General features: G+C 42.6%; 1 protein-coding gene across 8 annotated transcripts in view; it reads left to right on the plus strand.

Annotated features, from left to right (window-relative positions):
- Positions 1-16,367, plus strand: part of brsk2a (BR serine/threonine kinase 2a) — a 149,826-nt gene that overhangs the window by 104,997 nt on the left and 28,462 nt on the right. For 7 of the 8 annotated variants that reach the window (XM_031862407.1, XM_031862424.1, XM_031862446.1 and 4 more), the window contains exons 4-7: positions 955-1,095; positions 10,951-11,067; positions 15,144-15,177; positions 15,293-15,361. In XM_031862407.1, the coding sequence (XP_031718267.1) occupies positions 955-1,095; positions 10,951-11,067; positions 15,144-15,177; positions 15,293-15,361 (361 nt within the window). Of the gene's footprint in view, positions 1-379; positions 851-954; positions 1,096-10,950; positions 11,068-15,143; positions 15,178-15,292; positions 15,362-16,367 lie in introns of those variants that run through there. The other variant, XM_031862451.1, reaches the window with a different exon arrangement.

Here is a 16,367-nt window from a genome sequence, read left to right on the forward strand (position 1 = left end):
AGAGAGAGAGAGAGAGAGAGAGAGAGAGAGAGAGAGAGAGAGAGAGAATTGAGTTTCAATTTGTCCTAGTGAAGATGAAGGGAGGTTCAGTTCAGGATATACGGGCGGGCCAGCCTGGGGCAGGGCAGCGCTGGCTTTCAGCCCACAGATGGAGCTCTACGGTCTGGGCCAGCAGAGATTAATCTTCTCCCTGTCCCCTTGAAGTCCCAGAGCAGACTTTCTCTCCACAAGGCCAGCCACACAAGCTCAAAGGCCACCTGTGTGTGGAAGGTAAAAGAAGAAAGAACTTACGACACGAGCACTGTATATGTATAGCAAGGACCCCCCCCCCCCCCCCCCATATCTCTTTCTCCCTCTCCTTTGTCTCTTTTGCTTGATTAACCGAGTGCTGAGACAAAGACTGTCAGAGAAGCTTACATACAGCGCCTGTACCTTAGCCGAATTTATAAGCTCCTAAAGCCCTTATGTCAAAGAGCTTTTCACGCAACTTTTTCATTTTCCTGTAGCGTAATGCAACTTTATCATTCCTCTGATGCCTCCCATCGGAAGGCAGAGTTTATATTAAATCAGAACCCTTCACATATAAGTGAAGCACTGTTGGCATGCTTGACTCGCTGACTGTGGGAAAAGCTTACAGATGACACAATGAAAAATAAACTGTCAACAGGATATGACTTTGGGGAGATCAGATCATTGGTCTTGGGAGTTTCGTCTGTGTAAACCAGCTGTCGGGGAACTATTTTTCCCATATTGCTCCAGTTCTTACAGACCTCTGAGGTCAGGAGCTTCTCTCTTTCTTCGGGGTCCTTTCAAAGGGCTCTGGGGAGAACAGTTGTTCCTGTCCCTGCAAGTGAGATCTTTATTTTATCCGTGTGCAATTTGTATGCTGCTCTTCTCCTTCTGTTATCTGTATTTCTTGGACAAATTTTTCCTTTTTCTCCCTCTATTTCTCAGGTACCTTGTGCTAGAACATGTGTCTGGTGGTGAGCTGTTTGACTACTTGGTGAAGAAAGGCAGGTTAACACCTAAAGAGGCCAGGAAGTTCTTCAGACAAATCATGTCTGCCCTGGATTTTTGCCACAGTCATTCCATATGGTAAGTGAAATGCAAACAGACGTATTGACTAGCTGCTAGTAACATGTATTTTGGTAATTGTTGGACTAAGTTAATGTATATGAAGTATAGAAATCAGATACATTCGTTTACACGAATCACAGTAAAGTGGACAACAGTACACAGAAGTTCTGGTACACAGTCGTACACTAAGGCAAGTTCACCATGCTGTTTTAAATAAATATCGGCAGGTCTACCTTAAGAATCACATTCACTTTCTGCATAAAACCATCATATACATTTAAAAAGACAAAACAACCAATAAACATAAGCATACCCAGGAGGTGTAACAAAGTCAATTTGGTTGTCTTACAACATTAAACAAATAATGAGTTCCCAAATAATGAATTATAGAAAGACACAGATTCTTCCTGAAGTGAATCTACAATCTAAATTTCAATCAGTTTATTCATAGCTTTGAGGCGCTGTTAAGTTTTCAAGCCAATGATTCAATGTGGAGATTATAGAACTGAGAAAACTTGATATGGCTCGTTATGAAAGTATTTATTCTTTTGTCTTTCTTAAAGTTTCTGTTTTAACATCCAGTTAAATCCAGACAGATGTACGGTATATGCTTTGGTTTGGGGCAGATTGAAATGCAGTTTCCACATGAATCGCTCAGGTTTCATTTGTAGAGCAGAGCAGAAGTGACTCTTTTGTTAGCACACAGTGCATTTTCTTTACTGGGCTTTGCTCAGTATTGAGTCATTGTTTTTGTTGAAATTTGCCTCCAGGTAGTTACTAATGTGATGCATTGTGTTTGGCTTTAGGGGGTAATTTAACTGTTTACCAGCTCATCAACTAGAAGCAATCATATATACTTCAGAAGTCAAACATGTCAGCGGGGACTGATTTAGAGCACTCATTTGTGTGTGTGTGTGTGTGTGTGTGTGTGTGTGTGTTGTATCCATTTGTGATCCTAAAGCAGAGAGTGAGAGTAAATTTATCTTCCTCTCCAGAGAGTGTATGTTCTTGCTCTGCATTTTTTCACAAAACAAGTGCCACCGAGCAGAATGAGTTCAAGTGTATGCAGTTTTACCTTCGTCACAAGTTAATCTCGAGGGAAGACGAGATAGGAACAAAAATAAAACTGCATTCAACTAATAAGTCACAAGAAAAGATGACACCATGTACAGAGGCATTTAGGATGGGTGACCATGATGCTGCTACTCAATGGTTGGTCATTTTGGGTACATGGTCACTGGGAAAAAAGGTTTAATTCCAAACCGTAATGTAAACCAAAACAGTGGCTAATTCAGACGGGGTTAAAATTGTATCAATTGGTCTCGTTGTTTTTTTCTTCAGTTTTCCACAGGATTTTCTGGCAGCGATAAGAGACCAGATGCTTCTTTAATTGCATTATTTAGAAGAATTTTTAGATCACAAACAAAATAAATGTGGTCGTTATGCAGAACATTACGAGGTTGTTTCTTGTTGCTCATATACAACAGAGGCCTCAGACTACAAACATTACGATATCACCTTAAAATGGCCATGGTCAGAGAGGGTTTTATGGCGTGGCACTACGATCGGTCGCTAGCCGGTCAACTTTGTGCCAAAGCTATTGTGGCCAAAAGCGCTGGAGAGAGAGAGAGAGGCTTGTCTACTCGTCTCAGCATAGTTTAGTATAATTGAAAGTTTCCTGAATGGCTTCCTACTGATGATGATTGGAAGCTGGTAAAAAAAAAAGGTTTAAATATTCCCTAGAACCTGGTGTAGAGTACCGACTGCCTGGGAGACAGATTTGCATAATGTTGCACGGCAATTATTAGGAAAGAATTAAACTGATTTGTCATGGAATGATTAGGTACGGTTGAATTTTTGTGATTGGATATGCTTTGTATTGCTGCGCAGTATAGTTTATAGAAGGGGCAATTACATTATGGCTGCTGCTATTTAATAATACATCCTTGTGTCAGAATTACTTTTTATACTTCACTGATTGTGTTGAGACGATGCACTTGAGATCATTTTATTCTGTGAACCATCAAACAGGTAGTTAGATTCCATCTTGAATTCTCAGAGAGAATTAAAAAAAAAAAAACAGAAGATAACTTTTGCACCACTGGAAATAGAACAAAACGGTCCAACCTAAGGGAATGAAAGTTAGAAGTCTTTTATCAGTCTGTGTAAATAACTGACTGCGAGAAGAACAGATTAGGCCAATTATGAGAGTGCATCTGGGACTGAAATTAAGTGCATGCACATACATAGATTATCGCAGCTCTTCTGTAGTAACATTCACTTGAAGATGTACTCTCCCTTCCTGATTTGCTTTGCTGTTGTCTGCCTGTCCTAGCTCCTCAAATCCCTTCACCAACACGCGTTGAAAAAAAAAAAAACTGTCAATTTATCATGAGGAGGATTATTTTGGAGTGCTTCTGCACCCACTCGCCCTCCTCCCAACCTCAATTACAAGTCAACGGACAGACAGACGCAGCCCATCTCACCTCCCTTCCAAGGGAAGGACCCAGCATCCCCTCAATAAAAAGCATTTCTGCAATCACTTTTTCCATTTCTTCTCGTCTGCACAGGGGACCTACACAGGCCATTAGGAGTGCTCTTTTTCTGTCTGTGATTCACTGTGCATAGGGGGGTAAACGCATGCTCCTTACCCCTCCTTTTCTGCACACCTCCCATTTTTCACTTCTTCTCATTGCTTCATGCTTCCGCCCTCCGCCCACATCCTATCCCCAAATATCTCTCTTGAGCCAGATGGATGTAAGCGTAGATATGAATGAAAGAGCGTAGAGGGCTGTTTATGACTCAGTGTTTCCGCTGCCTGATTCAGATCGCACTCTGATTTTCTTTTCTTTTTTTACGTGGAGGAAGAGAAAGGGAAAAAGTGAGGCACACGGGGGGAGAGAGCTGACGAGGGAGATGAGACAAAGATAGCTAAGGGTAAAAACAGACATGGGAAAGGCATCGTCAGTAGGAGATAGTTATAATGAATACTGAGGCGGTGAGAGAAAATCTTCACTGTATGTTAATATAGATCCAGTGTCTAAACTTTTAGCTCTTTTCCTCCTCACTAAGAAATGTCTTGAGTTTGGATATTATTCGTAAAGTCAATTCCAATATGAGATGTGCAACTCAGATGCAGAGAGAGCCTGATTGAGAGAGCACAACCCACATGATGATATTTTATTGATCCGTGTGAACGTTTATCTTTCAATCCCTCTGCAGGAATGTCAAAGGTCAGGTTCAGCTACAGAACAGCTCTCCTAGAGCTGCTTTGGATTCAGTCGTTGCTCATACTAAAGGTTTCAAAGGCCAGCATAACAAAGTGTATGCCCCGAAGACAGACGATAATATTGCAGATACTTTACTTGCAGATACTTGTTTACCTGAGAAGGGAATCCCCACAGCAGCTTCGGCTGCATCTTGTCAGTTTTGACATTCAACAAATTCCACATCTGCTACACAGTAGACACTTTCCAGAGAAGTCGATGTGGCAGTCTGCCTGAACACCCAACAGAGACACAGAATGACTGAGAAGTGTAAAGTTTGTTTTCCTTGTGCACTCAACAAAACTATTGTGGGCTTTTTAGCCATTGTTTGAACCATATTATCAGATTAGAAGTGAATTGCCATTTGTTGTCATCTACGCATTTTACTACCTTTTTTACTTCACTTGAATTTACCACAGAAAGCACTGTATGCTCTGATTTCCTCTGATAAACCTAATGCACAATGTCTCTATTCTCATGCGAGCAATAAAGGTATATTGTATTGATTCTTTTCAGTGTTCCTGAAGCCGCAGGGAGACTATACTCAGAATAGGCGGTCAAGCGAGCTCGGGTTGACACCAAACACACCCCTGTCCCTGCTGGTCATTTAGTCCAGCCACTCCCACTACACCATTTTGTCATATGGTGTACAAGCAGAGATTTTCTTATTGGCATGAGCAAACATACTTACCAACCATCCACACAATAAGAAGCACGATTTCACCCTGACCACAACTCACTCAGTTTTATTCCTCGCCCCTGTTCTGTTTGTTTAGCAATGACTTTAGTCTTTCCCCTTGTGACCCAGTTAACAACCCGATGCTTGTGTGGGTAACGGATGAAGACTATCTGTCACATAAAGTGACTCCGAGCATCCCGCCACAAGTAAGGCAGAGATTGCTAGTGCACCTTGGAAAGAGAGCCCTGTCCCTAAAGCCCAAAGCTTCATCATACATGCTCTCACAGTCACACGTCCCTTTTATCCCTCAGACTGATTATTTCCACCACCTTCATGTGCACAAACAAACACCTGGTTCAGAAGTCACATTAAACCCACACTGGGGCATAATCATGCACATCATCCCCATTTACTCTCTCACTCTGTGTCTCCCACACTCTCCCTCTGCCATTAGCTGCTTTATTTTTCTCTTTCAAGGGCCTGGAGATCTGTCCACAGCCTCACTTGCTCAGAGCTCCACAAAGCTTTTTTTCCACCATGGCATATGTAATTGACAACTGACAAATCAAGGTATTCTTCTTCATATTAATCCACAAATAGCATGTAAATTCAATTTTGGTAATACAACAAAAAGTATTTTGGTACATCAGTAGAGACAGTGAAGCGCAATCCAGACCTGCCTCGAACTGTGTGCCACCCTCTCACTCTCTCTCACTCGGTGTGTTGTCTTACATCTGTTTTTATCTTTATTTTCAGTTGGTAAATTAATAAAACAGTGGAAACCTCAGACTGAAAGTTTAAATGTTGCCTGAAAGTTTTTTTACACTTGGATGTGTTGGAAAACTTAGTAAATCAATTAAAACATGCTCAAAGTGCAGACTTAGCCAATAAATGATGCCGTTCGTGAAGCACTTGACTTATTTATCACTCAAACTTCCACTCCACGGATGAGACAAGGAAACAGCGACAGGTGTGTGTGGATCGAGGAGGAAGCTATAACCTTCCTCACATTAACACATGAAACAAACGTAGATGCAATATTTCCATCACGTTTTCTACGTTGTTCTCCATCGTTTGAGGTTTGACTGACGCTCTTTTAAACATGGCATCTTGTTGTGCGCTCTTCTTCTGCAATGGTGTAATGGAAACTTGCCACCAGCTGTTTACCTCGATGCGCCCCAACTCCTAGTATTAGCATAAAGGCGGATGGAAACACACACACAACGCAGCTTCTTTGTTCCTCATCTTTTCCTCTTTCTACAGCATGAAGTTCATGTTAGCCTCTGTGTCATCTTCTGTGCGTCCATTCCTCTATCAATAGCGGCCCATGCCCTTGTGGCTGTTTGTGTTGACAGTTTTAGGAGAGTTTCCTCAGATGACAGTCTGACTGTCAGTCTGCCTTCATGCAGAAAGCCTGTCCTTGTAGCCTATCATCATTATGGCTGATGGCCGCTAACAACACAGAATTGTCTTTTACAATGTTCTGATATTTTCCCTCTCCCGCAGAGGCAGTTAAAGCCTTGAGAAGGCGTTGAGGTGTAACCGGGTGAGAGGAGGGAATTTGATGATGAGAGGAGATGGAATAGAGAAATGGAAAGGGCATGGGTAACATGGAGCCAGATGAGGGAGACCAAAAGTAGTAGGTTTGGTTCATGATGTTTGATTTCAGGGGAATGGGCTAGTGATTGTAAGGGGAAGTGTAGCAAGAATGTCGATTATGTGGAGAATAAGGTGACGAAAAGAACCAGTTTTACCTCAGGTAATGATAAATAGTATTCACTTATCTAATGTTTGACAGGCACAATGGACTATTTTAAGAGGACTTCTGCACCACCATGCCATGCCATGGCTGTCTATATTGGATGCCTGATGTTGCTAGGGGGTTTTTAATATCTATGCCACTCCTTCACTCCAATGCTTTTCTGACAGCTTGTCTGTTTATGCCTTGAAGGTCCACTGCTCATCCTATCTTCCTCAGTCAAACTCCTCTGGATAAAGAGCAAAGGCTGGGTTGCACACAAAGATTTGGCACAACAAAGCAAATAGTTTATTTATCACAAAACTAGACATCATTGTAATCCCCACTTTTTGATCACTGCATTAAAGGCAACAATGCATTGCTTCCCCAGTGTTGCTTAAAACCCCAGAGGAATAGATAGAAGTGTCCCAGATGGCACAAGATGGAATGCTCTTGTTACCAGTTACTGGAGTGGCAAATCCTGTGTGCCTTCCTTTCAATTCTAATCCAGTTTAAATGCAAATGATATTAGAGGAGACTACTGAAATGTGTAGGGCACGAGTATAAAGAGAAGAGGCATTACGTACTGTACTAGCTATCCAAGTGAACTTCGAAGGCCTTGATGAGGATGTGACCAAAGGTGATATGATGGGAGGAAACGGCTTCAACTTTGGCACTTAAGGAACAAACTGTGCATCTGAAATTGTTCTTTCATTGACTAATTACAATTCACATTTAAAGTAAAAAAAATTGATTTAGTGTGTTGTTATCAGTTGACATAACACAATCAGACAATATTCAGAGCATGGGCAATGTACGAAGGCAGTTGACACTTTTTTAGTGACCACTAATGGCTTTTAAATGTTGCTTTGTGTGATACTTTGTTTTATGTTATAGTGGTCAGGGGGCTGGAAATTAGCATCAACTACACTGTATATGTTACATTTGTTGCTTTTTAACAATGTTTCGCTGAATGGTACGTTCAAGTACTGTGCGGGGCAGAGCAGTGAAGGACAGGTGCTTGTTATTATCAAAGTAAAATAAGTTCAAAATTTTGCTTTCTCAAAGATAATAGAGACCTTTAATTTATGTGTAACTGTCTGTGACCAGTTGCACCAATTTAAACCCACCTGGCCTTGCTTTTTATCTGTACCTTTATACATAAAAAAAATACATAAACTACAGAATAATATTGCAGAAAAACTCATTCACCAATCTCCTGCTGTAAGCTTTATCTTTCTCATCCTTTTTTGATTTTAATACACAATTAACCCCATTGGCTAATGAACGATTAAGGCTGCAGTCCGAATGTTGTCCTCTTTCGCTAATGCAATGGAATAATGGCTTAAAGTGTTTTCAGTAAATGACTCGGTCTCTCTCTAATTGGGTCAACAGAAGCCTTAGAAAGTTTGAGAGAAAAAAGGGAAGATAGAGAGAGGAGGACACAGAGGTGTGCTGGAGGCTAAATGGATGCATTTCAGCTCACGACTGTTAAAAAACCCACTTCAACTGACAATAATGGTACCAGGATAGCTCTAGTACTTCATGAAAAGGCAGAAACAGGTGTGCTATTTCCCAGGCATGATAATACGTCAAAGATGCATTTGAGCCATTAGTGTTAGTTTCAAGTGTTTCCATTTAGCTAATTAGTGCTACGTATCTTGTTGTGGCTTAACGAGAGGCAATATTAAACATGGTGAATGTCAAATGTTTCACTATGGGGAAAGTATATTTTTCTTGGGCTTGAGGATTTAGTTACAAAACTGCTCATCACCATAAATATGTCTGGGATATTATAAGGATGTGAGCCCCAAGAGGACAGACCCATTACAAGCTTCTGTAAAACAGAACATATCAGCATGGTCCGTGCAAATGATCACAGGCAATTAAGAGCTTGGTGTTAAATTGCAAGAATCATGTCTTAACAGCCCCACTGGGGTGCAAACCTTGTTCAGGCAGCATGTAGACACGCACGTGTGCCCTGTAAATTACACTGAACGGCATCGTAAGAGCGTCGTGCACGATGAACAGTGAGGCATGCACTATATATCCAGGTACAACTATGTAATAGAAAAAATGTATGCTAACTTGATGAATGACAATAGTCAGCCGTAAATAGTGCCCTTCCTTAGGTGTTTTTCTATTTCTCTACTATATCTCTATATGTACTATATTGGCCGAGCGTAGCTCACACATTTATGTTGTTTAATTTCCTGCACAAATCACCTGTGCAAATATAATAATACATTCATGACATTTAGAGTAAACAAAAAAGGCATTCCTCCCAGACTTGCTTGTGGTGCTCAGCTTCCACATTTCTGGAAAGAAGAACTAGAGTTGCATTCAAGCTCATTGCAGCTGTCGAGTTCATTTAACGGCGTCTCCTCCTGTATGACATATGAGTGCAACACAGAGATACCCCGGCTGCAAGGCCTGCTGTGTGAGCGAGATTACAGTTGCAAAGTGCGGCCTAATGTGTCAGAGAGGCAGTTTAATGTCCTATGATGGAAACCAGGGTCCCGACAACCAATAAAGCATCCAGATGCAATTTGTCCCCTTGATGCTGTCGGCGGATAACTACGCTGTTGCCTTCTTTCTTTTGTGGATCAGTCTCTTGTGGTTTGGCTCTTTGTGTTTAACATGTGATAGGCCCGTGATTACACAATGTTAATGCCATGTTTATGGCTCTTTTTGGGGAATGATTTAGCCTGCATTTTTGCATCTGATGCTGACAGTTTAAGAATACTTATATTCATGACTATGTGACTGTGGTTCTCTGATTCCGTTAGGATCAGCAGGTTATCTGATAGCAAACACTGTCCTATACACTAGCCACAATCAGGGCTTTCATTGCTGTTGCTTTTGTCACTGATGTCACACCAAATGATTTAACTTCCTTCTGGCCCTTTTGTCTAAGTCAAAGTTACAATTTGACCTTCTGTCTAAAACATTTATCTGCTGGGAGGAAAAATATTCTTAAAGCATTACTTAATCAGGCATGTTGACGACTGTAAAGGTTTGTTCCTTCCTCATGTGCTTTCACAGAATTAGCTAAAAGACTAACTTGCCGGCTGCTGACGTCACTTCCAAATGATGGTTCTGTGAATTGATAGAGGTTTTAGCCTGGGGAGAAGTGTTTTAGATGCTATCTGTGTTTTATTTCAATTATAGCAGGGATCACAGACACTGCCAGTGTGATAACAAACCAGCTGATGGCTTATCCCTCAGGACAGGAAAGGAGTTGTACAGCAGCTGATGTCATCTAAGGTTAAACGTCCATTGTGATGAGGCGCTCTTCAAAGGCAGATGAATCCAGCTATTATTCCTCTCCCCTTTCTATCATTAGTCTAAAGAGAAGATGAAAGTCTAGTTCATGACATGCTAACAGCCCCGTGGCTCTATAACTCTCCCCCTGATTACAAAATGCAGAGGGAGGTAAGCAAGTATACACATATTTAAGGATGTATTAATAAAAAGGATAGATATCAGTGTATGAACATTGTCTACGGTGCTTCCCTCAGCCTTGGTAGATATCACAAGAAATGCACAGTGTGATGTGATACAACCCTCGACCCCTGAAGAGATGTTAAATTCACGATAAAACACTAACAAGTCTCTGCTTTTGAACAGTCACTCATCAAAATTCAGATTTTAACCTCCGACACAGCAACGGCGTACGCGATATGAGAAAGATCTTCCTCTCAATAAGCCTTTTAAAGGAAGGAGACTATGTCCGCTGGATATTAACTCCCTCGCTGTGTTGGCGGTAATAAATGGCAGCTATGAACACCACCTCTGCGGCCGTCTCCCCTTTGCTCAGCCAGTTTGCTGGTGGCTGTCTGGGAGATGAGAGGACGGGGAAGAGGGGCAAAGAGGGAGGTAAACAGAAGGAGAAAAGGACACAGCAGGGGGCTGTCACACCTCGTACCAGCCCGGCGCTGAGGTGGGAGCCCCTTATCCTCAGCATGGACCGATCAAAGAGAGAGGTGTTGCTGAGGGGAGGAGGGCGCTCAGTAGCAGGTTAAGATGCTGCGTTGTTCACAGTTGTGTGCACCAATGTGGATCCACAGGTGTCTGACAGACTATGTAACACGTCTTCTCCTCTGTTTCCCTAGTTTATATAACCTATGATGAACTCTTTCATGTTTCATTAACATGTTTAACATGTTTTCTGTCTCCCTCTCTTTCAGCCACAGGGATCTGAAGCCTGAGAACCTGTTGCTAGATGAAAAGAACAACATCAGGATAGCAGACTTCGGCATGGCCTCTCTTCAGGTTGGAGACAGTCTGCTGGAAACCAGCTGCGGGTAAGTGATATAGATGCAGTGTCTGACTCCCATCCTCTGCAAATTGAAATTTAGATGATTCTAAAAATGTCCTGAAGGTAAAAAAATAGGACATAGTTGGAGGGCACATGGAGCTGCAGGTATGTAGCAGAGAGCGATGGAGAGGAGAGTGGAGAAGCAATAGAGAATGGTGAGTGGAGCTATCAAGCCCTCTGCGAGGTGCCGTGTTCTCAAAGCCTCTGCTATCATGCCGTGTTGATCTCTTGAGGAGAGGCTGTTGGTGTCTCTCACAGAGAGTGCTATCTGGCTGTGAGCAGGGCCGAGGCCATGACCACACTTTACTGCTCTCCGTCTCCTTATATCTGACGCTGGGTTTTATGATCTGGCGGTCACGATCACGCCACAACCATCAATCCCACAAGACTGCAATGAATTCGCTCGCAGGAGAAGTCGCTTTCAAACTCTTTCGAATATTGTCATCCATTTCAGAGTTTTTGCGTGTTTTTATTTAACCCTGCAGCGTAGGGAACAGAGCACAGTCGCATCTGTCAATAAAATAAACAACTCAGTTGATGATGGTTTACTTGTGGTTATTTGGTTCATAAACTCAGTGACAGCATGGATTAACAGGAAGATTTCACTGCTGCACAAAACGAGTTTTATTTCACTCTCACTTACCTGGAATTCTACCTGGAGATGAGATGTCAACACATAAGCCCAGCCAATTCTTAACTGGGTTTATGACACATAGAGAATGTAGCAGAGTTTGTGATTTATATTGAACCCTGGAGATTATGCTTCACTAGAAGCCGCACAAGAAAACATCTCGATGTGCGTCATCTGTGGATTTAAAAAAATCTGTGACGGACATCTAAATCAATCCGGAGAAGCTGTGGTGTTATTAATAACCCAATAGATGTAAACCATGTTGTCTTTTTTGTGATCTGGATGTCTCTAGGAGAATCTTTGCTCTGTGGTTACACATGACACTGCATGCAGGGCTGGGAGATAGAGAGGCCCTGTGACATCTGTCCCCATCTGGATTATACCTCCAAATCAACCGCAACTGAAATTACACACACTGGCATACACGCAATCCCGCAAACACACACAGCTCTGGCAAGGCTTAGTTCATCCCTGACCTCTAGGACCCTTTGTCCTCTGCTTGTATGGTTGTCTCTCTGTCTGTCTCTGACTCCCTTTCTATAATGCACACGCACGGACATTTAAGCATGTGCATGCACACGCACACAAGCAGTTGAAACTGTTGCATAATTTTTTTCCGGCAGTAGCGCAGTGCCTAAGCTCTCATGACTCATCGGTCGACATCAGGACAACTGAGAGCACTGTGCATTGCTATCTGCAAGTAAAATGTGCAAGATTGAGTCATTCTGCAGCCACGATGACCCCACTGAAGTGTTTCCTTTTCCTGGAAAGGCGGCAGGATGCGACAGTTCTTACTCAGCCTTTTGCAGTATCCTAGTGTAGATCAACTGTATCTGTATTTTATTGCATTCAGCTTCTACTCGGAGCTATGCTTCTACCTGATCCAGGTGCATTGCATCTGCTTAGTCCCCCGCATACATTTGCAAAGTGCTGAAGATACTTGTTGCTGGTGAGAACACAGAGCTGTCCTACAGATGCACAGATGCAGGCCACACACAGCTAAGCAAAGAAGTTCATTTTTCGTTCCACTCTCAGCTCCATCACCGTGTGTGTGTGTGTGTGTGTGTGTGTGTGTGTGTGTGTGTGTGTGTGTCTTGCCTGATACATGAGAATGTGCCATACACTGCATGTGTGGTTATTGATTATTCATGCTCTTCTCACTGTCCCATCTCTAAGTGTAGATATGACAGTTTTTAATTAAACGCATTTATCTGGCCCCCTCTCACCATGCAGTAGTCTGACACAAATGTATTCCATTTGCCACGGGGTAATGGAGCTGAGTGAAGATGAGACTGACTCGCTCCAGGTAGAGTAGGGGGAGCCTCCGAGCACGTGCACGAATACATGCAGGCATATTCACATGCATAGACGAGCAGAGGCATTGACAAGAACATTACAAATATGGATCCAGGAACACACGTTCTCTCTCTCTCTCTCGCTCTCTCGCTCTCTGCGTAAGCCCAGCTGCGAGTTCATCAGTGCTTGCTGTTTGTTTAGTTCTGTTGCTTTTGATTGATGAGTGGAAATTATCTTGTAAGCCGCGAGGAGCTGCACAAATTTGGTTTAAAAAGATGAATTTTCATAAAGATGAGCTGCATGTCTCAGTGTCTCCGCAATATTGCCGGCCGATACAGCTGATTGCTCACACTGCTCGACGCTGCTCCATGCTCATACCTCTAGAGCTCATGATACTCTCCTTACAAACAGTAGGCCATGTTGTGTGTGTGTGTGTACTGTAAGGAACATCTTATGGTGAACTTAAATTCACCATAAGACCATAAGCTGTTCTTCAAAAGACTGCATTTTTCACTCTGGTCAGAGGGAGGTGGCTCTTAAAGCTCTCTATTTATCCTCTGCAATCTAGTCTCTAATCTGAACTCCTGGTGTGAGCAGCAATGGATTTTTATCATGATATAAATTTCCTGACATATGGGCTTTTATTGTGGCCAGAATTTTAATGTGATACGATACGATACAATTAAATGAACTTTATTTACGACTCTAATTAAATTAGGCCATTAAATGGAGGTAGAGCACAACAGGAAAGAGGGGTCATGAATACTCATGGATCCTCGCCACATGACTTTGGTAGTTTAAAAGAGTCCCACAGTGAAGAGATTGATACGTATGGAGTGTTTCAGTATGGAAAAGTTTAAAAGCCGACTAATGTGGACACATGTGGAAAGTAAGCCATAGAATTATGGGTCAGAGTAGAAGAGAGATGAGTACATTTCGAAGCATATACTGTAGATGATATGGCTGACTGAATTAGTGTTCTAATATCGACAAATTAGGATTCAGCTCGGATGCTTGTTTCCAGTCTGTACCTTCACCCTAGTGTTTGCCACCTAAAGCTACTGCAGCTAATTAGCTGACGCTCATGCTTGTTCCAGCTGTGGCTGATGTGCAGTGCAGTATTTTCATTCCTCGCTCATCTGCATAATGCACTATGACACCTGCAATCAGGAGGGCCGTATTTGCATAGGCTCATCATGTTTGAGCTTCCCGTTGACATGGCGGCAGTGTTTGTTATCGGCCAGTATTGTGACAGCCAGAGGAAGCCGCGCCGTCAGGGCTGGTATTCATGAGTACACAGGACGACAACAGACCTAATGGGCGCCATGTTTACAGACTTCAGATAGTCTCTCATTAGAGCCAGATATCCTGGTGTTAGATTAGACTGAGCGGGAGAAGGAGGCGGAAGACGTATCATCAGGCTGAGGGGTTTGGGGAGACAGGTGCTTGATTTGCTCTCTGTTTGCCGTCACATGTGGGCATGTCGAGAAAGAGCAGAGCCTTCCCCAAAATCAGAGAAACAAAAAAACATCCTGGAGCTGAAGGGTATTTTGATTTTATATTGATGGAAAGCACTTATTATTACCCATTTCCTTTTATTTCAAGGGGCTGGATTTGTCAATCTGGCAATGTCAAAGAACTACAACAGCACCACTGTGTATGTATAGAATGACAAGTCACTCCATAGCGTTTCATAACCAGTGGCTTTAGGAGCAGCCATTGCGAGGTAGCTCCATAGATCTTCATAAGATATTGATGTATCAATCTAGGCATTGGGTTTACTGTCAGCCCGTCCAGGTGCAGTAAAGATTAGTGGGTCTGTTCACTGTCTGCTGTGAGAGGATGCCCTTGAGTGAGCAAGCGGGAGGACATCCAAACACCCTCAGGATGTCTAAACTCCTAAAGCACATCTTGATCTATGCTCACTTGAGACATTTATTGTCTGCCTAAATTGATCTTTTCATTTTTTTTATACAGTGGTGTATGACTGTTTGATGTTTGTTGTGATTGTATAACCCTGACGTACTTTGCAGGACAGCAGTACAAATGGAAAAGTAACCGAGAGTTTTCTTTCCTTTATGTTAATTCCTCAATTTAATCCCTGTTTGCATTTTTTTTGTTTCTTTTCCCAACAGATCTCCACACTACGCCTGTCCAGAGGTCATCAGGGTGAGTCATTTTTCACTAAATCATGTTGTTCGCTTCTTTTCATAGTGCATCATCTTATTTTAACCAACTCTAGCACTTTGCCCTAACCCGCTAACAAACACTCTCTTGTCCTTAGGGAGAGAAGTATGACGGGAGGAAAGCAGACGTCTGGAGCTGTGGGGTCATTCTCTTTGCCCTGTTGGTGGTGAGTGTCAGCTCGTTCTTTACTAACTGACGGCGATAAGACTGACATGCAGTTTAAAATTCCCCAAAGAAAAATGACATGACAAAATGTAACCATAAAGTGTTGCCTGGCCTTCATAGCTAAGCCGTAGGTCCAGCCTTTCTAACAGCTGTAATAGTTCAAAGGCAGAGAGCACGTGTGCCTGGTGACAGGACATTCCCAACTTTGCGCTCCGGCTGTTGACTTGAGGTTGACCTTACTGTAATGGAATGGGAAGATGGGGCGAGCTTGAAGCTCCAACAGAGCCTCAACCAGAAACTCGGGGTTCAGGAAGTTAAATTCCAAATTGTATCACTTAGAAGGTCTTACTGGAGAAATGTTGCAGAAACGCCCTCAAGCTGAAATTCTTGAGCAAGAGAAGATCAGAGAATAGAAGCATCTTTTTGTTCGTTATCCTCTATCCACATGCAACGCTGTATCCATAATCAGGTCTATTCTCCAGCTACATTATGCCTATGGTTCCCCAGCCATGCAGCCCTGAAGCTTTGTTTCATCAACAGCTGTACTGTAATTCCTACACATTCCTGCTCCATGAATAATTCACACAGCAAAACTGAAAGAAGACAGCCCAAAATAAATATCAACGCTGACAGGGCGGCTTTTGGCCACAGGCCCTGTATGTTTGTCTTTGGTTTTGCCTCTTTCTCTCTCACTCAGTTTCTTTCTGTCTCGTGTGTGTGTGTGTGTGTGTGTGTGTGTGTGTGTGTGTGTGTGTGTGCATTAAGGACAGTCTCCCTTGTTGCGTAAACCTAATGTTGTTTACTGTTGTCTCCATTGTGACCATACTTCTCTTGCTCCAAACAAAAGTTTCTACCCGACGCGGTTTGACTACAGATGAATTTTGTCTTTCTCCTGCTTCGATCTGTCATCTAGCTGCGAGATAACCATTTGTCTGATTGTGGGAGACACGCATACTCCCCAGCAGTTAGGCTGCTCTCAGATCATCTGTTACACAAGCCCCCCCCCC

The sequence above is a fragment of the Anarrhichthys ocellatus genome, unplaced genomic scaffold (assembly GCF_004355925.1).
Source record: "Anarrhichthys ocellatus isolate YVR2014 unplaced genomic scaffold, GSC_Weel_1.0 scaffold2, whole genome shotgun sequence".
NCBI lineage: Eukaryota > Metazoa > Chordata > Actinopteri > Perciformes > Anarhichadidae > Anarrhichthys > Anarrhichthys ocellatus.